Below are 16,643 nucleotides of genomic sequence, written 5' to 3'. Positions count from 1 at the left end.
CCACCCAGCCCGTTTTGGTTTTTCCCTTTGCTGTTTGAGCCTCTTAGAGAGAAGCAAGGATCATTGGACCGGGTCCTGGGGCTCTCTGAAAGGCTCCCGGGGTCTCTGGGGAGTAGTCAGAAGACAAACTCCCAACCCAACCAGAACGGGTGCCCGGAATCCTTCCCACTAGGCTGACACAGGAACCTAGATCCCATCCTGGAACTGCCAAACCCAGGGCTCCGCCCACCCCTCCCGCCACCTCCAGGCACAATCGCCTCCCCCCGGATTTCCACCAGGGTGAACGAATGGGCTTGAAGGAGACTCCAGGTGCCAGAGACGCGTCTCGAAAAAAAAAACGTGTCATTTAGAAGAAACTCTGTTCCCTACAGGGAGTGCAGTTGGCAGCTGTAGCCTCAGTCGGTTGCGAGAAAGCTCCCCACCTGGGGAAGCCAGGCGGCTCACGTGCGCGCTCGGCAGGGAGGACGCGGCGGCTGCGGGACTCGAACCGGTTGTCCAGAGGCGTCCTGGGGTCTGTCTGCGGCCTGGCCTGCTGGCCCAAATTAAAGTGGGAGGAAGCCGGCGTGCACAGCTGTCATCGGTCCGGCTAAGGCCTCCGCTCCCTGCCTTCTCCCCTCTCTCCCGCCTCCCGCCCCAGAAATGATCTCAAGCGTTGCCAGTTTGATTCCAGAGCCCCACTCGGGTGGGTTCTTTTGTTTCTTTGTTTTAATGACAGTTCCCAGCCCTTCGGCATGTCATGCGCAATTAATTCCCTGGCTCTCTTGAAGGCAGCTGGGGTGAAATTTTTTTCTGCATCATCCTTTTGGGGATAATTGTTTATGATGTGACGTCAACGGATTGCTTTTTTTCTCTGTTGAATGGAGGTGAGAGCGAGAGAGCGAAAGCGAGAGAGAGAGAGAGAGAGAGAGAGAGAGAGAGAGAGAGAGAGAGAGACTCACAGATGTGCGCAGAAGCCACGGATACTGACATTTGGCATTCCTTCAGGGCAAAAGGAGGTTGGAATGGGAGCGTTAAAAGCGTGTTGCCAAGACTTCGGGCTGCACGGAATTATTAAGAAGTTTTTCTTAAAAAAAAAAAAAAAAATCCCCGCCGCAGCGAGCCACTTAGGTGCTCCTTTCATGCTAGAGTCCGCTGTTAAGGTGGCAGCGCCTGATAATTAATCTCCGGCACCCAGGCGCTGCAATAGGCTTAAGAAGAAGACGCGGAGGGGCAGGGGGAAGTGCGTCACCAGGTGGGGAAGGGGCTCTGTATTTGGTGACAAACGCGAGGCGCTGGGGTGGAGAGGAATGGGGAAGGGAAATAGGTTCCGTGTGCTCTCCGGGGGTATTGTGTCAGGAGATGCAGGCTGGCTACCATGTGACGCGGTCCAGAGCTGAAGGGATTGGCCGAGGCAGCGCAGGCGGTGCAGCTCGGCCGGCTTGCTGTTCCTCTGCCTTTCTCTCTCAGCATCTTCCTGGGAGCCTGTAGGTGAAGCAGCACCAGCAAGCATCCATGGCCTGTCTTTCGGGTTAACACTTGTCTCCTTTGGCTTCGGCAGCTGATACTGCAGACCTCAGCAGCGGCGTTGTGAGGACTTAACTGAGACCTGGAAGCGTATCCTCCTGTGTTTTTTCAGACTCCTTGGAAATTAAGGAATGCAATTCTGCCACCATGATGGAAGGTAGGATGCTTTCTGCTGAGGTTGACTGGCTTCGGGCAAGATTTGGGCAAAACAGCACGGAAGAATGTGTGCAGCCAGTGTTGGTGGCCATTCTAGAACCTGGTTGCCAGGGTTTTGCAAGCATAAATGCTGCAGTTTCCTTGCAGAGAACCAGGGCTTGGACTAATGGAATCAACCACAGGGCTTCTGTCTAGCTCAGAACCTACAGAGAGCTCCCAGCTCCTTTGAGACAGAAAAGCCTAAAGTATTTGTAGGAAGCTGAGCTAGAGCTAGGAAAGAGCTTGCAGAGCAAATAAGTTGGGAGAGAAGATAAGGTTTTCTTTGCTGGGTTCCTGGAACTACACTGATTAAACATTTACAATGGAAACTTGTTTTCTGAAATTGACATTAGACAGGAGAGGTCATTTACAGAGTTATCCATACTGTCATTTTCAGTGAGCTGCTTAAAATTAAAAAAAAAAATTCTTATAAGATATTTTTGTCTCTGCAATTTATATCATATAATTAGAGTGATGGTTACAGCAAATTTGGTCCATGAACTGAAGTTTTACATTTATGCCATTGCAAAGAATGAACAATATAAGGAAAATATCTGGGCCTCTTGGCTCCTGAATCAGGATCTTATCAGGTTAAAAAAAAAAAAAATGTGCTTCCTAAAAGCTTTCCCCATACAATGGTTCTTAGCCAAGCATCAAATGATTACTTGCTGATTATCTTTTTGCATTCAATATAAAGTGTAAGGAGGAACTTTCCCTGGGGAGATGCTATTTAAACTATATATTATTCTACCAAATTACCCTTCCCAGGCTGAGATAGTGACAGCCAAGATTGCCTCAAAAAAGCTGCAAGCAGATCAGGAAAGAAGCAGTCAGGTCTATGCGAGCTTTGATTTTCTGTTTTCACACTACAGGATGGTGCAAAACTCCTGGCCTTTCCTAAGATGACAGGCAGAAATTTGTCCCCAGCCTGGATTTTATAATGCAGAATTGAGTGCATAATGGGTCTCAAATCAGCCATGAAAATGGCAGAGAGGCCACCTCTTAAGCCAAAGTCTGTCTTTCCAATTTTAAATGTTTCTTAGAAATTTACCAAAATGGAATTAAGGGGAGGATGGTTTCAAAAAAACAGCAGTGTACTTATTTGGCAGAAATGAATTCTTTTTGCTCTCTCTGTCATCATGTCAAATGTTGTTAGTGTGATTTGGGGGAGTTAAGAATTCCAGAGTCAAAACCCACAGATTTTGGAAAATAGCCTTATAAGAGATTGGGTATGTTTTGTTATGGAACCTGATCTTGTTTGTAAAGGGATCTCAAGCTAGTTCTTTAAATATAGGCAGGCCTAAATAAATTGAGACTGCTAGCACTCTAAGATTAAACCATTTTTCATTAATTCAAAATGAGTTTAATCTTTGAATAACAGGTAAGGCAAAGAGAGCATCACTTATGTACTTTTCAATTAAAAGTCTATGTGGATTATCTTCTTCAGTTTTTTTTTTTTTTAAATCTTCTATATGGAAGCATTGTATTTCGCCAGATAAATTTCTTGTAGCTTTTCATAAAAATGCATCTGCACTCATTCTGATTAGATTCCAGTTATATATAGGCAATTGGAAGGTCTAACATTGTACTTCTTGCCTTGCAAACTACAGAGCTAGTGTCTTCTCTGAAGGTAGTAACATTTATTGATGCTCATTAATGATCCTCCCTGGTAATATGGTCTATTGTGCCAACCCAGAATGTCAGTTCAAAGCTCTGTGATAAGCTTATCTGAGCTGCCTAAACTGAAATGAGAACTGTAACAAAGACTTGGGTTGGAGCTGAATTAGCACTATCGCCGGGCTTGCCAAATTTATCTAATGAAGGATATTATCTTAGCTCTGGTAGGAATTAGAGGTGACACTGGATGCAGTTGCCTTGTATCCGACCCTTGCAAGAGAATTTGGACAGATATTGCCACTAGTTTAAAAATCAAAGTGAAGCAAATAATTTTTTCTACCAATAGTAGCTATTTAAATTCTTTTCAAACCTTGTTATTTTAATGGTTCAGTGACCTTGGGAAAGCAGGTAGGAACCTTAACCAGAAATCCATCTGCATGTCAGTGGTCTTCCACCTTAGTTGCCAATCTCTTTGGCAATAATCTGTTTGTGTTTCTGATATTGTATTCCAGAATTTCACCTCTGAATTGCTCTTACTCTGAAGATGTGACATAATAGTTTTTTTCACTTAAGTCACCTGAAAAAAAAGCCAAGATGTTATATCTATCATAGTAACCTTGGAAAGACAAGAACCCCCTAAAAGGCATCCTAAAATGTTGTCTTACCTGAAATATCAGTGGACTCTGAGAATGTGTCACCAAACATCTAGCTCGTTAAAATAGTGTCTGATCTCAACTTGTACATGTGTCTCTCTCACACACACAGTCACTCACACATATAGTCAGCCCCATGAACAGCTTTCTATGGAGGGGGAGAATGAATGGCTGCAATAATATGTGTTCATTCTATATTGCTGAAGTATTTTAATCTGCTGCTCAGAAAAAAAAGCATGGCCAGGGCAACTTTTCAAAGCCACTTCTCTACTTTGTGTAAAACAAGAGTAAACAAATATGCAATGGAATGGCGCATAGTTTAGTTTTGTGTCCTTGTTTTTGTGGGACAGGATACAGGTTCCATTCATTCAACAGCCTATTGGGAATCCTGGTCATAGAAGAGGAATGTAACTACCTCCTCAGTGATTCTAAGGTCATGAAAGACAGTTTAATAATTCTGCAGGGAACTTAAGGGGGCCACCAATAGTTTGTGAGTCTATGATTCTATATCAACTATGTTTATTAAAAATATATATTTAAAAAAAATACTTGATTTGTTGCTTTCTACATTCTTCCTTTTTTGGTATTGATTTGTTACTTTTCTGAAGAAAGCCCAATGATATAGATCATATGTGGTATGATAATAAATAAAGGGAATTATTTGCTTAAGTGTGTGTGCATTGGCTACACTTACAATGTAGTCTATTTGGTTAGGGCAACTATTCAGGTCTATTTTCCATATATTATTATTAAAGTTTAAAAATGGCATTTTTAAAGTTATGTTTCCAAAGATAGTGAGGCCAAGCCGGTATTTCTTAGAATATCTTTTTATTCATGAGGCTGCCTGGAAAGAACTTTTCTTGTTCATGCAGAAGTGACTGAAAGTGCTTTGTGTTTTTAATTCCATACTCAGGCTTTTAGGTGCTGAATCAGAAAGATAAGTTTCTGGGTGCTGATTGTTTCATACTATATAACAATGTTCAAAATTAGCAAATGTATTTTAAAGGCTTCATTGAAATTCAGGGTGATTTAAAACATTGTATTATGTTTACTACTGAAAATAAATGTATTTAATATAGCAGTACTTTTGCAGTAATTTTTCTAAATCTCAAAAATAAAAGATAATATATTGACACAGAAAATGATGGAATGAAATTTGAACCTAAATCTGTTCAACAACAAGACTCATAATTTTGGCCTTCTAGAAATTTTTTCTTTTAATTTTGTATGAAGATGGGCAAGGTAGTCAAAATAAAAAAAAGAAGCCTTTGTTTCTTTAGTTATATATTCCATTTTTCTCCATTTTAAATATGAGAATTCAGGGAACCATATCCTTTGGTTCCTTTCTAATTCCTTTTCTGTTCAAAATCATTATTTAGATGTTTGGACACAATTTGAGATTAACTGAAATTCTGTTATTGCAGTAAGCCCTATAAACAATAAAGACTTTTTTCCTATATAGAAATGGAGTTTTATAATACTTAAAAAAATTCTTTGATGTGATCAAAAAGGAAGAAAGCAACTGAAGCTGGAACTATTTATTTTACAGTTAGCTAAGAAGTTTTTAAAGAGAATGCTTCTAATTAGCTCTGCCAATCCCCTTCCCTCAAATAGTGAAGCTACTTTAGAAAATCTAAGCATGTGTATGAGATTCTAATATATATCCCATCATTTATATAGTTTTTTTTCCTTCTCTTGGACTGTGTTGTTTGAGACTCTTTAGATGTATAAGTTCCCTCCAATTCTAGGGTCAACTTTAAATCTCTAAAAAGAATACATAGTCTTAAAAATTTTTAGATAATCCATGCTAGATGACTCTGAACAATTTTTTCTGTTGCAGTTGGCATATGTGCTACCTGTGTTTCAAATAAACAAGTTGCAGAAAGTCACCAACTCACAGTTTTTTTGGTCCTCAAAGTTCATTTTTGAGTGAGTTACTGGAACGTGTTTTCTCATAGTAACAGTGACATAAATGGTGGTATCACACTAGTCCATTGAAAGCTATTAGCCCAATATTATCGCATATCTGCAATGAGATGTATAAATAACAGTACAGTTACCATAGTGATTAGCCAGAAGGGGAATGAATGATGGCATTAAATATATTTCTAATTTCAAATATTGCTGTTTGTTATTGCTATTAGTCTTTCAGCCTGGTTTATCTAATTATTAACAAAGAAGTTTTAATTAGAGGATAATGAGAAGCTGGTGAGAATATTTGAAGGTATTGTTAGATATTTTCAAAATTTTTTAAAGACTCATAGCACTGGATTTTTCAATTATTTTCAATTTTACTTTCATTCTTGTGGCTTGTTTTTTATTCAATTTTATCATATTAACTCTTATTAAATGTGAGTAAGGTTATTACATAAATTCAAAAATGGAGTTGAGGGAGAAGGACAAAGAACTTACTGAGATGACTATAAAAAGGCAAAGGGAGAAAAGGAATAACAAATTATAATGAATTTGGACTTGTATATCTGAAAAAGTTCCTGAGAATAAATTAACTAAATAAGGAGAAGGAGGTCATAGATACAAGGGGCTGGGAAACATTAAAAGGGAAGAATCCCTTAGGAGAAAGTGACTTATGGGCATAGGTGCTAGGTCTAAACAAATCGTGTGGTGACTGCCAGATATATCTATGGGCACAGAATGGCTTGATTAGGGTGAGAAAGCTATGGGAGAAGTACTTTAGGGGGGATCTCCATTTTTTTTGGAAGATACTTTACTGGGTCTACTTTAAGGGGTCTCCGTTTTTGCAGTCTACATGTTAATTAACTGCATCTACGGGATATTAGAAAAAGATATTTCAATACCTTATATCATGTTAGTACCTTATTTAAAAAATTCATTATCTTCCCATTTCTTTTAAAATCCACATCCCATAAGAGCCTGCATTCTCTGTCCTTCTTTCTTCTTCAAGTTCATCTAATCCTTTACTGAGAGGCACACTAGTGTATAATCCTAGTGTTTAGAATAAACTCTTTCCTGCCTCCTCTTCCCCATTGAATTGCCAATTCTCATTGAATTGCCAATTCTCTTGTGACACTAGCATCCTCAGGAAGACTTCCCTATCGTTTTTGTCATCTTAAGCTCCTAAACACACACTTGGGCCACTGAATCCGCAGAGCTGTATTTATGACTTGTTGTTTAACCTTGTGTTACCTGAATGTCTCACTCACAGGTTAAGCTCTGTAAGGGAAAGAATCTGGTCCACCATTTTCACCTCTGTTCCTGCAGCCCCCAGTAGATAACTAGAATGTTTGCTTACTGAATGAGTAAACTTAGGTCCAAATGACTCTGATGACTTATTGTATTTTTTTAGGTATTATTTTGGTATCATATTTAATAGGAAAAAGTTATGTTCAACTTACATTCTCACTGGAGAAACAAAACTCACAAACATGACACAATTAGAAAATAAGACAATGTATTATGAAATGTTAAATTGTGAGACATAGATAATACATTTTGAGGAGCAAAATAAAGAGTTCATTTGAGAACACATAGTTGAGCTTTAATTATTTGGGTGATTATTATTTTTTTTTAATGAGGTAACTTTTTTTTTCATAGCTTTATTTTATTCATTTATTTTTTATGTGGTGCTGAGGATGGAACCCAGGGCCTCACATGTGCTAGGCAAGCACTCTACCGCTGAACCACAACCCCAGCAACTGGTGATTATTTTTAAGGAAATGATTTCATAATGGAAAGAGATACATCATGGCACAGATCTTCAAAGAAATTCGGAGTTAGTTTTTTCAGTATCCTGGATGCTTTTTTCTCTTCTTCCCTCTTTTTGCCCTTTCTTGCTCCATTTTTTCCCAATAATTCATCCCAGTTCTCTCTTCCTGGGTTCTTTTTCCTTTTCTCTGCTTTATGACTAACCCTGAAAATGGTGTCTTCTAGAGTCAGAAGGCTTGACTTGAAATCAGGGAAATTATTTTTAAATAAATAAATGAATATAGATAAGTGTAATGTCGTACAACGTGTTCATGTGTGCAATGGCAGTGTTGTGGTATGTGAAGTTTTTCAGATGCCAAATTTTCTGATTGGAGTATTGGCTAATTTTAGTAGCTCAAGGTGCTGGGTGAAATAGTGCAGTTTGGGCTTTTGGTAGAAATAGCACAAACCCAGAAGTCAGACTTGAGTTTGAGTCTGAGTGTTGTGACTGCTTGGCTGTGTGCCTTGAAAAAGTTACTTTACATTCCAGGGCTCTGCTTCCTTGCAAACAAAATGAGATTTTTGATCTGCCATACCTCTAGAACTTCCAGCTCCAAGAGTCTCTGGCATTTGCTGATTGATTTGGATTCTCCACATTGATTCCCTCCAAAGGCTGAATTCTAAAGATTGACTCCACTTCCTCTCACCTTAAAAATATACTTGCATCTGGCACACAAACAATTTGAATGCAATGCTCTCCTCTTCTTGTTGCTGTAATCTTTTATCCACTGTTATTCTGTCTGTATGCCACGAGTTGGTTTTGCATTTTTGCTGTATTAGAAGAAGAAAAGTGCATTCATGCAACTCTCCTTTAATAGTACCTGCGATTGCACTCTTCCTTTATTCTTCAAAAATTACATAACAAATGTTTCAGGCATTGTTCTAGATGCTGTGAGTTCAATAGTGAACAAAATAGATATAAAAAAAAAATTTCTTCCTATGTCGAGTTTCCTCTCTGGTGCAAGAGCGAGATGATTTAAAAACATAAAATACATAGTACATTAGAAAGGGGTAAGTACTTGGGAAAAGAATAGAATGAATTGCATGTGTTTGCTGTTATAGAGTGACGATGGAAGACCTCGAGGAGGAGACATTTGGGCAGACTTGAGGGACAGAGGAAGGCAGTGACTGTGTGATTGTTTAGATGAAGAGTTCAAGAAGTAGGGGAAACAACAATTGTAAAGGATCAGAATGGCAATGTGTTAGGCACGTGGGCAAAACAGCAAGGAGGCTAATATGTCTGGATCAGGGAAAGTGATCAGGAAAAGAATACAGAAAGGTAATATATAAATAGGCACCTATGAGTCTTTTTCATGGGTAAGAAAGCAAGTTCCCTATGCAGAAGTCTGTCAACATTAGCCTTTGTGATTCATGCACTAAATGACAGTTGGGTATTCAGAAAACTGCAGTTTTCACATTGATTCTACAAATGTCTAATGACGATACCTCTTGGATTTATTCTTCCCACATATTTCAGTAAATGGATGAATGTCATGTCATTGCCTTAGCTCATTCTTCCAAGCTCAAAGTTAGAGCTGAAATCTCAGCTGGATCTCTGAGCTTGAAATTCTCCATAGAAAAGATGTTAGCCCCACAATAAGGATTATTCTAGAATCAGAAAGGTGTGTCATAACTTTTAGGCCATATTCCAAAGATACTCATTTTTACTCTTGGTTCATATCCACTTCTATTATGCACCTTGACAATTGCTTTAGGATTCTTAAAAAGGTGGAGAAGTTATTGTTGTAATTTGTACCTTTAACATCCCCCTAAAAGCTCTCATGTTAATGCAGGGATTGTTCAGAGGTGAAATGATTAGATTATAAAAGCTGTAACCTCATGGGTGAATTAATCCGTTTGATGGATTAATAATCAAAATGGACTACTGGGTGATAACTCTAGGTAGATGAAGCATGGCTGGAGGAAGTAGATCACTGGTGGTATGGTCTTGGGAACTAATCTTGTCTCTGACTCTTTGCTCTCTCACTGTCTCCCAACTGCCGTGAGCTGAACAGCTTTCCTTCATTATGCCCTCCACCATGATATTCTGCTTCACCTTGGGCCCAAAGCAATGGAGTCAGCTGATCATGAGCCTCTGAAACCATAGGCCCAAAATAAACTTTTCCCTCCTCTTAAGTTGTTCTTATCAGATATTTTGATCAAAGCAATGCAAAGCTAACAAATTTATCCATTTTACCTATCTCTAACAAATGGCATAAGAAGGAAAATATTGTTCTCACATTGTTTTAAGATTATGTGACATTTGCACACACTTAAAAGTTTTAAAAAGTGGTTTTTTCATTCAACAAGTACATTTGGAGCCAATAAGTACATTTAGTCTCAGGTTCTGTGCTAGACACTGAAAGTGAAAGGTGGGGGGCACACAAGAGAAGGGCGACTGCAGTTCCCAACCTCAGGAGAATCAAGTCTAGAACTGTATATGATGTCACCTACTTAGGTACATATTTTATTCTCACAATGTCTGTGTGGTGGAAAGGATAAGTATTGCTATTCTTATTTTAAATAGGAGGAAACTGGGGCCCAGTGAGGTTTAGTGACTTGCTCAAGCGACCAACTGTCAAGTGACAGAACTAGCAATCCTGACTCCTAGTCCAGTGCTCTTTCATTTGTGTCATAGTATGAAAAGTCCTGCTCGTGCTTCAAATTGTCTGGCTGGGTTTCTGGCTGACAAGGAAACATCAGACTGCCTGGATTTGATACAGTGTTTTCTTCATAACTAAGCAAGTTCATTTATTATCAGGTCATGGTCCTTCAGACTTGCTATCAACTTGAAGACCACCTAATACAGAAGTGTCCTATTCCAAAAAAACTCCTTTCAGGGCCACTCATTGTCACCAGGATGGTGTGATGAGAAGGGTCACACTGATGTCTCTGACCCAGCAGACTCTAAACTTTCACAGCTTACATCTGACAAACATTTTATTGAAAAGCCTGGCTCCCACTATGAACAAAAGTCCTTTTTCTCCTAGGAAGAGCTCCTGTTCCCTGGCATTCTGTGAAAGCGTTGCCATTATCATGAACACATGATATTGTGTACCATCAGTTGAAGAGTAACCAAACTGGCCAACCTTGTTTTACCATTGAGGAAGCCAGGGCCAAGTGAAAGAACTTACCCAACTATTTTTATTCTCTCTGTAAGAGGACAAGTCAAAGTTTATTTTAGTAATGATTCCAAAAATGTGAATAGACAAAGACTTGGAACCCATGGTGTCTTTCACGTTCAAAGGTGCTGAGGATGGCTGGGTGACTGCCAAAAGACACACAAATGAAATGTGTCCCCAGGGTCATCGTTCTACTGAGTGCACACACAATGTGACCATTTATAGCTCTCTCCTCTGCTTTCACAGCTCATGCATCTGCTGTGGGTGAGTCAGGACAGTAGAGCGGGAAGGGCCCAAGAGGGGCTGTGCCTCTTTACTAGTCATGTGACCTTGAGTGAGGTCTGGAACTGCTTTGGCCTCAGCCTCCCCATTTGTAAGAGAAGAATAGCTTTGGCTTCCTATCTCATCGAATTGTTGTGAAAAATCAAATAAAATTATAAATATGAAAACATCTGAAAGAGTGTAGTGCAGATGCTAGTTGTTTTCTCATAAGGTTCTTTCTTACCTTAGTTGTTGATTCCCTAGTATTTAGAGGCTAGACATTACTGCTTGCTGATTCGTTTCTCATGTAGATTATGCCTGCACCAAAGATGATATATATTATCATCTTTGATTCTCAATGTCCAGGTGATAAGCTGCTCTTTTCTTGACTATGGATGGCATCATTAATCAATCACATCACCTGCCTTTGATTATCTCCTGTGCTTTGAAAATGAAGTCTGGTTTCAGCATCTATCACAACATCATATTCCAAAACCACCTCTGTGGGTTGATTAAAGTTGGCACATGAAATGACATCACTTTGCTTTTCCTACCATGGGCAGTTTCCTAAATTTAAAATACAGTGATCAGGATTGGGGGCTGGAGATGTAGTTCAGTTGGTGGAGTGCTTGCCTCTGATATACAAGACCCTGGTCAATGCCCAGCACCACAAAAATAAAATAAAAGACTAAATAGAATATTGGTGGTCTAGCTGTGCACCCACCATTACAAATGCCCTTAGAAAAATCACTGAAAATGACAAGGGAAAAAAATGCTCACAAGCACCAAGCTATAGCAACAATGATAGGAAGTGGTCTTTAAGCCCTACAGCAGGTAGAACTCTGCTGCTCCTGGGCTACTAATTTAACCATGGACTTCTTTGAGCCTCCTTGTGTCCCTCATTTGAAGAACTGAGTCTACCAGATAGCCAACTAGAGTTAGTGTTTGGATTTATTCATGATTCCTCCCTACTTCCTGTCCCACATCATTAGTCCTCATTGTCACTAATGAGGAGATGCAGACATCCTTCCTGAGGAGCTCTTGATTCTGTTCTCTTCCTTTTTTCCCCTGCTCACAAGCTGATCAGGCTTTGCTCTTTCTACCTTCCAATTTGTCCTCCTTTCAGCTGTCACAGATCAATTTCCTCACCTGCCTTTGATTACCTCCTGTGCTTTGAAAATGAAGTCCAAATGCCTTAGTATTCCCTGCAAGACTGACACACACAGGCTGCCTGGTTCTCTCATCTCCCACTGTCCCAGACAGACAGAACTCCTTGCCCTTTCTTTCCCTTCTTTATGCAGTAACAGTCAGTTCTGACCATTTGAGGTCAGACGAAAGTGCCCTTTTCAACAAAGCCTCCCCACATGCAGCAGGTTGGGTGAGGTGCTCCCTTCCCTGTGCTCAGGTGGTTCTCGGTTCCTGACTCTCAAGGCCACATAGTGGAAGACTGGAGAGTATTGGCTTTGGAGTTAAGATTGACCTAGGTTAAACTCCATGTGTGTGACCTTGGGAAGCTAGCAAAACATTTCTGTATTAGGAAAATGGGAGTGATGATAAGTCTTCCCATTTATTTAACATGTAAGTTGTAAGAATTAAATCAGAAAGTGCACTGGTAGCACTCAGAGTTCTCCAAAGAGGCATGGCTGTACCAATAGGAGAGGTACCTGTGTGAGAGAGAGACAGACAGACATACAGAGACAGAAACAGAGACTTTTCAGGAATTGGATTACATCTGTCATGACAAATTCAAAATCTGTAGGTTAGACTGGCAGGCAGGCAGGCAACTGGGGCAGGGGTTGATGCTGCAGTCTTTTGGTTAAGTATTAAGCTCCCAATAAATCTTAGCTGCAATTTTCTGTTACGCAAATCACTTTCTTGTACCTTGGTCTTCCATAACGAACCAACATTGGTTCGTTATGGAAGACCAAGGATTCTTCCAGGGCAGGGACCAAATCTTGCTTGACAATTCTAGTGTGTGACATGTGTAAGTGCTTGATAAATATCCTGTGACTGCGTAAATCCTGTGTAGGGATCACAGAGTTTTGGGAAAATGATGAAGCCATCCAGTATGGTTATTAGGAGAATTGAATAAGCTAATATATGCAAAACTTTTAGGACAGCATTTGGTCCATAGCAAAGGCTTATTAAATGTTACTTTTGTAGTCATTTATTCTTATCTCCTAATCTGCTAGAATACAAGTCCAATCCATGAGAGCAAGGACTCTAAGTGTATCACATGTGTCTCATGCCCAGACCGGTGGCTAAAGCTTAGCATTCCATGGTCACTACAACACTTCCTCTGGGTCCACACCAAAATGTAATCAAGAGTGTGCCAAGCTCCGTCCTTCAATGTGCCCTGGGAACTATGTTGCCATGAATCCGAAGATAGCAGAAAACTCAGGAGAAGATATCCAGATTAAATAATTTGATCTGGCATTTAGAGTGAGAGGATTAGACTGAATCCTCTCTATCTATAATCTGAAACTTTATACAGGTCTCTATTTGGTTTTGTAACTAGGCCAAGACAGATTTCAGTTGAACACACTTTAAACTGGTTTTAAATTGACTCACTATATATCCATTATCAGTAACAATATGTTAAACAATATTATATATACCTTTCCTCATTCTAATAAAGAATTTATCAAATTGGGAAAGGTACTCATCTCCTGGTCTCCAGAAATAAGCAAATCATTTGTGGGCATCAAAGATGGAGAGACAAGGGATGATAGTAGCAGGGTTTCATCATGGATTCCTAACACTAGTCATCAGCTTCAAAATTATTTAGCCTACCCCTCAGTTGAAAAGCGTTTCCAATATATTAAAGATGCTAATGGTTCTAATTCTGCATAATTTTGTATTTTAAAAATTATAGTTTTCAAAATACTTTCCCATATATTTTGTGCTTGTATATTTATTACCAAGTGAAAAAGCTAGGAATGTCATATCATTTGCCATTCCACAGATGGAAAGGTAAAGAAGAGGTGACCTGCCTTAGAGGGATGGCCAGCTTGTAGAGAGAAGTCAAATTACTTCCTACTCACCTAGCACATTCTTAGCCTCATCTTTAAAAACTAATAACACCAAGAAACAAGGATGCCAGGAAATACTGGGTTTTCTTTGAATTAAAATCAATTTGTCTTTCTACTAACCTGCTTTCTCTCTTCATTGTTAAATAGCTAGCCCAAAATCGTCCAGCTGACTGGGACAATGCCAAGGCTGGAACACAAGAGAGAAAGCTCATCCCTTCAGCAAGGTGGCTCATTAAACAAGAGCCAAGAATTCATATCAACCATGTGACTCACTAACCTGAGCAATTCCAGCTCAACACACAAACTAAGCTCCAGATAATAGTCTCAACATCTGACCACAGGATAATAATAAATAAATTCTCATGCAATGAACTGTTATGAAGCCAGTACAAATAACACTTCTGGAGATGATTTCTTGATAATGACAGTGACAGTTAATGTTTCTTGATTAAATATTTACTTTGTACCAAATACTCTTCTTTGCATGTCTTATATGGGATATATGATATGCTATGATAATAATAATAATAATATGAGTTAAATTAATTTAATCCTCATAATAATCTTTATAGGTAGAGATCATGTATAGAAGAAGAAACTGAGGCCCAGGGAGGTTAAATAACTTGAATAAGTTCATGCAGCTGGTAAGGTCAGGATTTGAATCTGAGCAGTCATTTCTACAGCCCATTCTCTTTACAAATATAGACAGTGCCTAGGATAGAGGATACAATCCAGTGTAAAGTGCAAAAGTCATATGTGTATGTATGCCTGTGTTTATGTAATTTTAAACTTTTTGACATAGATAGATAGATAATATTGAGTGCTTACTTAATATGCCAAGTACTATGCGGAGTGTAAATGAAACATTATCCCATTTAATTTCCTTAACAATTGTTTACAGTAGGTATTATTTCACTCATTTGACTGATGTGATCACTGGGGGTTAAGAAACTTCCTGTCTCCAAAGTCCATGTTCTGCATTCAACAAATTGTAGCAGTAGTTGATTATTTCATAACAGTGAGATTATTGGTGATTTCAATAACTTCTTTGAATCTTTCTATTTTTGAAAGTTCCACAATGAAAATGGGCCTTTCAAAGTCAGAAGAAAACAATTAAATGTCAGGCAAGTGTGTGAGAAACCACATGCTGCTGGACCCGAGGGTGGCTCTCAGCCAGAGGGATCCTACACAACAGATGGGTATTTGCAGGAGAGTAGAGAGAGCACAGTCGAAGCACACTCTTGATTACATTTTGGTGTGGACCCAGAGGAAGTGTGGTAGTGACCATGGAATGCTATGCTTTAGCCACCGGTCTGGGCATGAGACACACGCGATACACTTGGAGTCCTTGCTCTCATGGATTGGACTTGTATTCTAGCAGATTAGGAGATAAGAAAAATGACTCCAAAAGTTAGCTTCAGATGGTGAAAAAAACAATGAAAGAAGCCCAAGAAAACTGAAGAACAGAACATTTCAATGAGAAGAACAGAGACAAGGGCCTGGGACTTATAAGCTGCTCAAGGATCAAGCAAAAAAAAAAGAGTGGAGACCAGAGACCAATAAGGAGGAAAAGAGACAGGAGAGAAGAACAAGATTCAGGTCAGGACGGGCTTTGTGAGCAATGAGACGATCTGGAATCTATTCTGAGGTCATGGAAAGCCACTGGCGGAGTTTAAGGAGAAGGTCATGAGCTCGTTTGCATCTTTAAACAATTACTTTGGGTTTTGGATGGACGTCAGCAGCTACAGATGACAGTTTTTTGTTTTGTTTTTTTAATTTTAATGGAGTGTTGTTTTGAATCTGTGTTTGGTAATACGTACTATGGTTTTATTTAAATTTCTGTTCATTTTCGGGAAAGCTGATGGAGATTGGAAGCCACGGCAGTGCCCCTCCTTCAAGCCACCCATTGGCACCCTCACTGATGAGGTCTGAGGAATCAAAGGAGACACTTAGTTCAGCCATGGAGTCATTTTGTTGTCGTTGTTTTTCTAATCCAAATGGTTCTGGCATTAGGCTTTTTCAGAGGTGTGTTGAGAGGTTAAAAAAAAAAAAAAAGACTTTATTAGTGATCCAGGTGTATCGTGTGCTTTATTTTCATGCACTTGCTTGTAAATGGCTTTGAAGTACTTTGATTCTTTGATAGTCATTTTGATAATGAATCCGTTACTTTATTAGGCTGACTTTCATCTTCCTCTGTAAGCCAGATCAGAAAGATAGAAGTACATAAGAGATCTTGCCCTTAACAGAGGCCAGGCTCTCTGTATTCCATTTTCCTCCAACAAATGTTTCCATTAAAACCTCTTGTGTCCTCTCAGCATTTTATCCACTGGGGAGATCTCTACTGCACTTCTCCAACTCCATGGCCCCTCTCTTCCTACCTATGCCCAAACTCCCTGTGCTATAAAATGCATCTGTACCCCAGAGGAAAATATATGAGGTTTTCTGTTTAAAAAAAAAAAAAAAAAAAGGAGTTGTTCCCTGTTGCAGTCTTTTTATACTACAAACTCTCTAGTTTTCTTTTGTGTAATTCCTTATAC

General features: G+C 39.4%; 1 protein-coding gene across 12 annotated transcripts in view; it reads left to right on the top strand.

Annotated features, from left to right (window-relative positions):
* The first annotated feature begins 594 nt into the window (after window positions 1-594).
* Sgip1 (SH3GL interacting endocytic adaptor 1) overlaps window positions 595-16,643 on the top strand; it is a 200,215-nt gene continuing 184,166 nt past the window's right edge. For 8 of the 12 annotated variants that reach the window (XM_076863755.2, XM_076863754.2, XM_076863751.2 and 5 more), the window contains exons 1-2: window positions 595-682; window positions 1,538-1,660. In XM_076863755.2, coding sequence (XP_076719870.1) covers window positions 1,651-1,660 — 10 coding nt within the window. In that variant the 5' untranslated portion in view covers window positions 595-682; window positions 1,538-1,650. Of the gene's footprint in view, window positions 683-1,467; window positions 1,661-16,643 lie in introns of those variants that run through there. The other 4 variants (XM_076863758.2, XM_076863757.2, XM_076863749.2 and 1 more) reach the window with 1 other exon arrangement.

This window comes from Callospermophilus lateralis, chromosome 7 (genome assembly GCF_048772815.1).
Source record: "Callospermophilus lateralis isolate mCalLat2 chromosome 7, mCalLat2.hap1, whole genome shotgun sequence".
NCBI classification, from domain to species: Eukaryota; Metazoa; Chordata; class Mammalia; order Rodentia; family Sciuridae; genus Callospermophilus; species Callospermophilus lateralis.
This window is presented reverse-complemented; position numbering and strand designations above follow the sequence as displayed.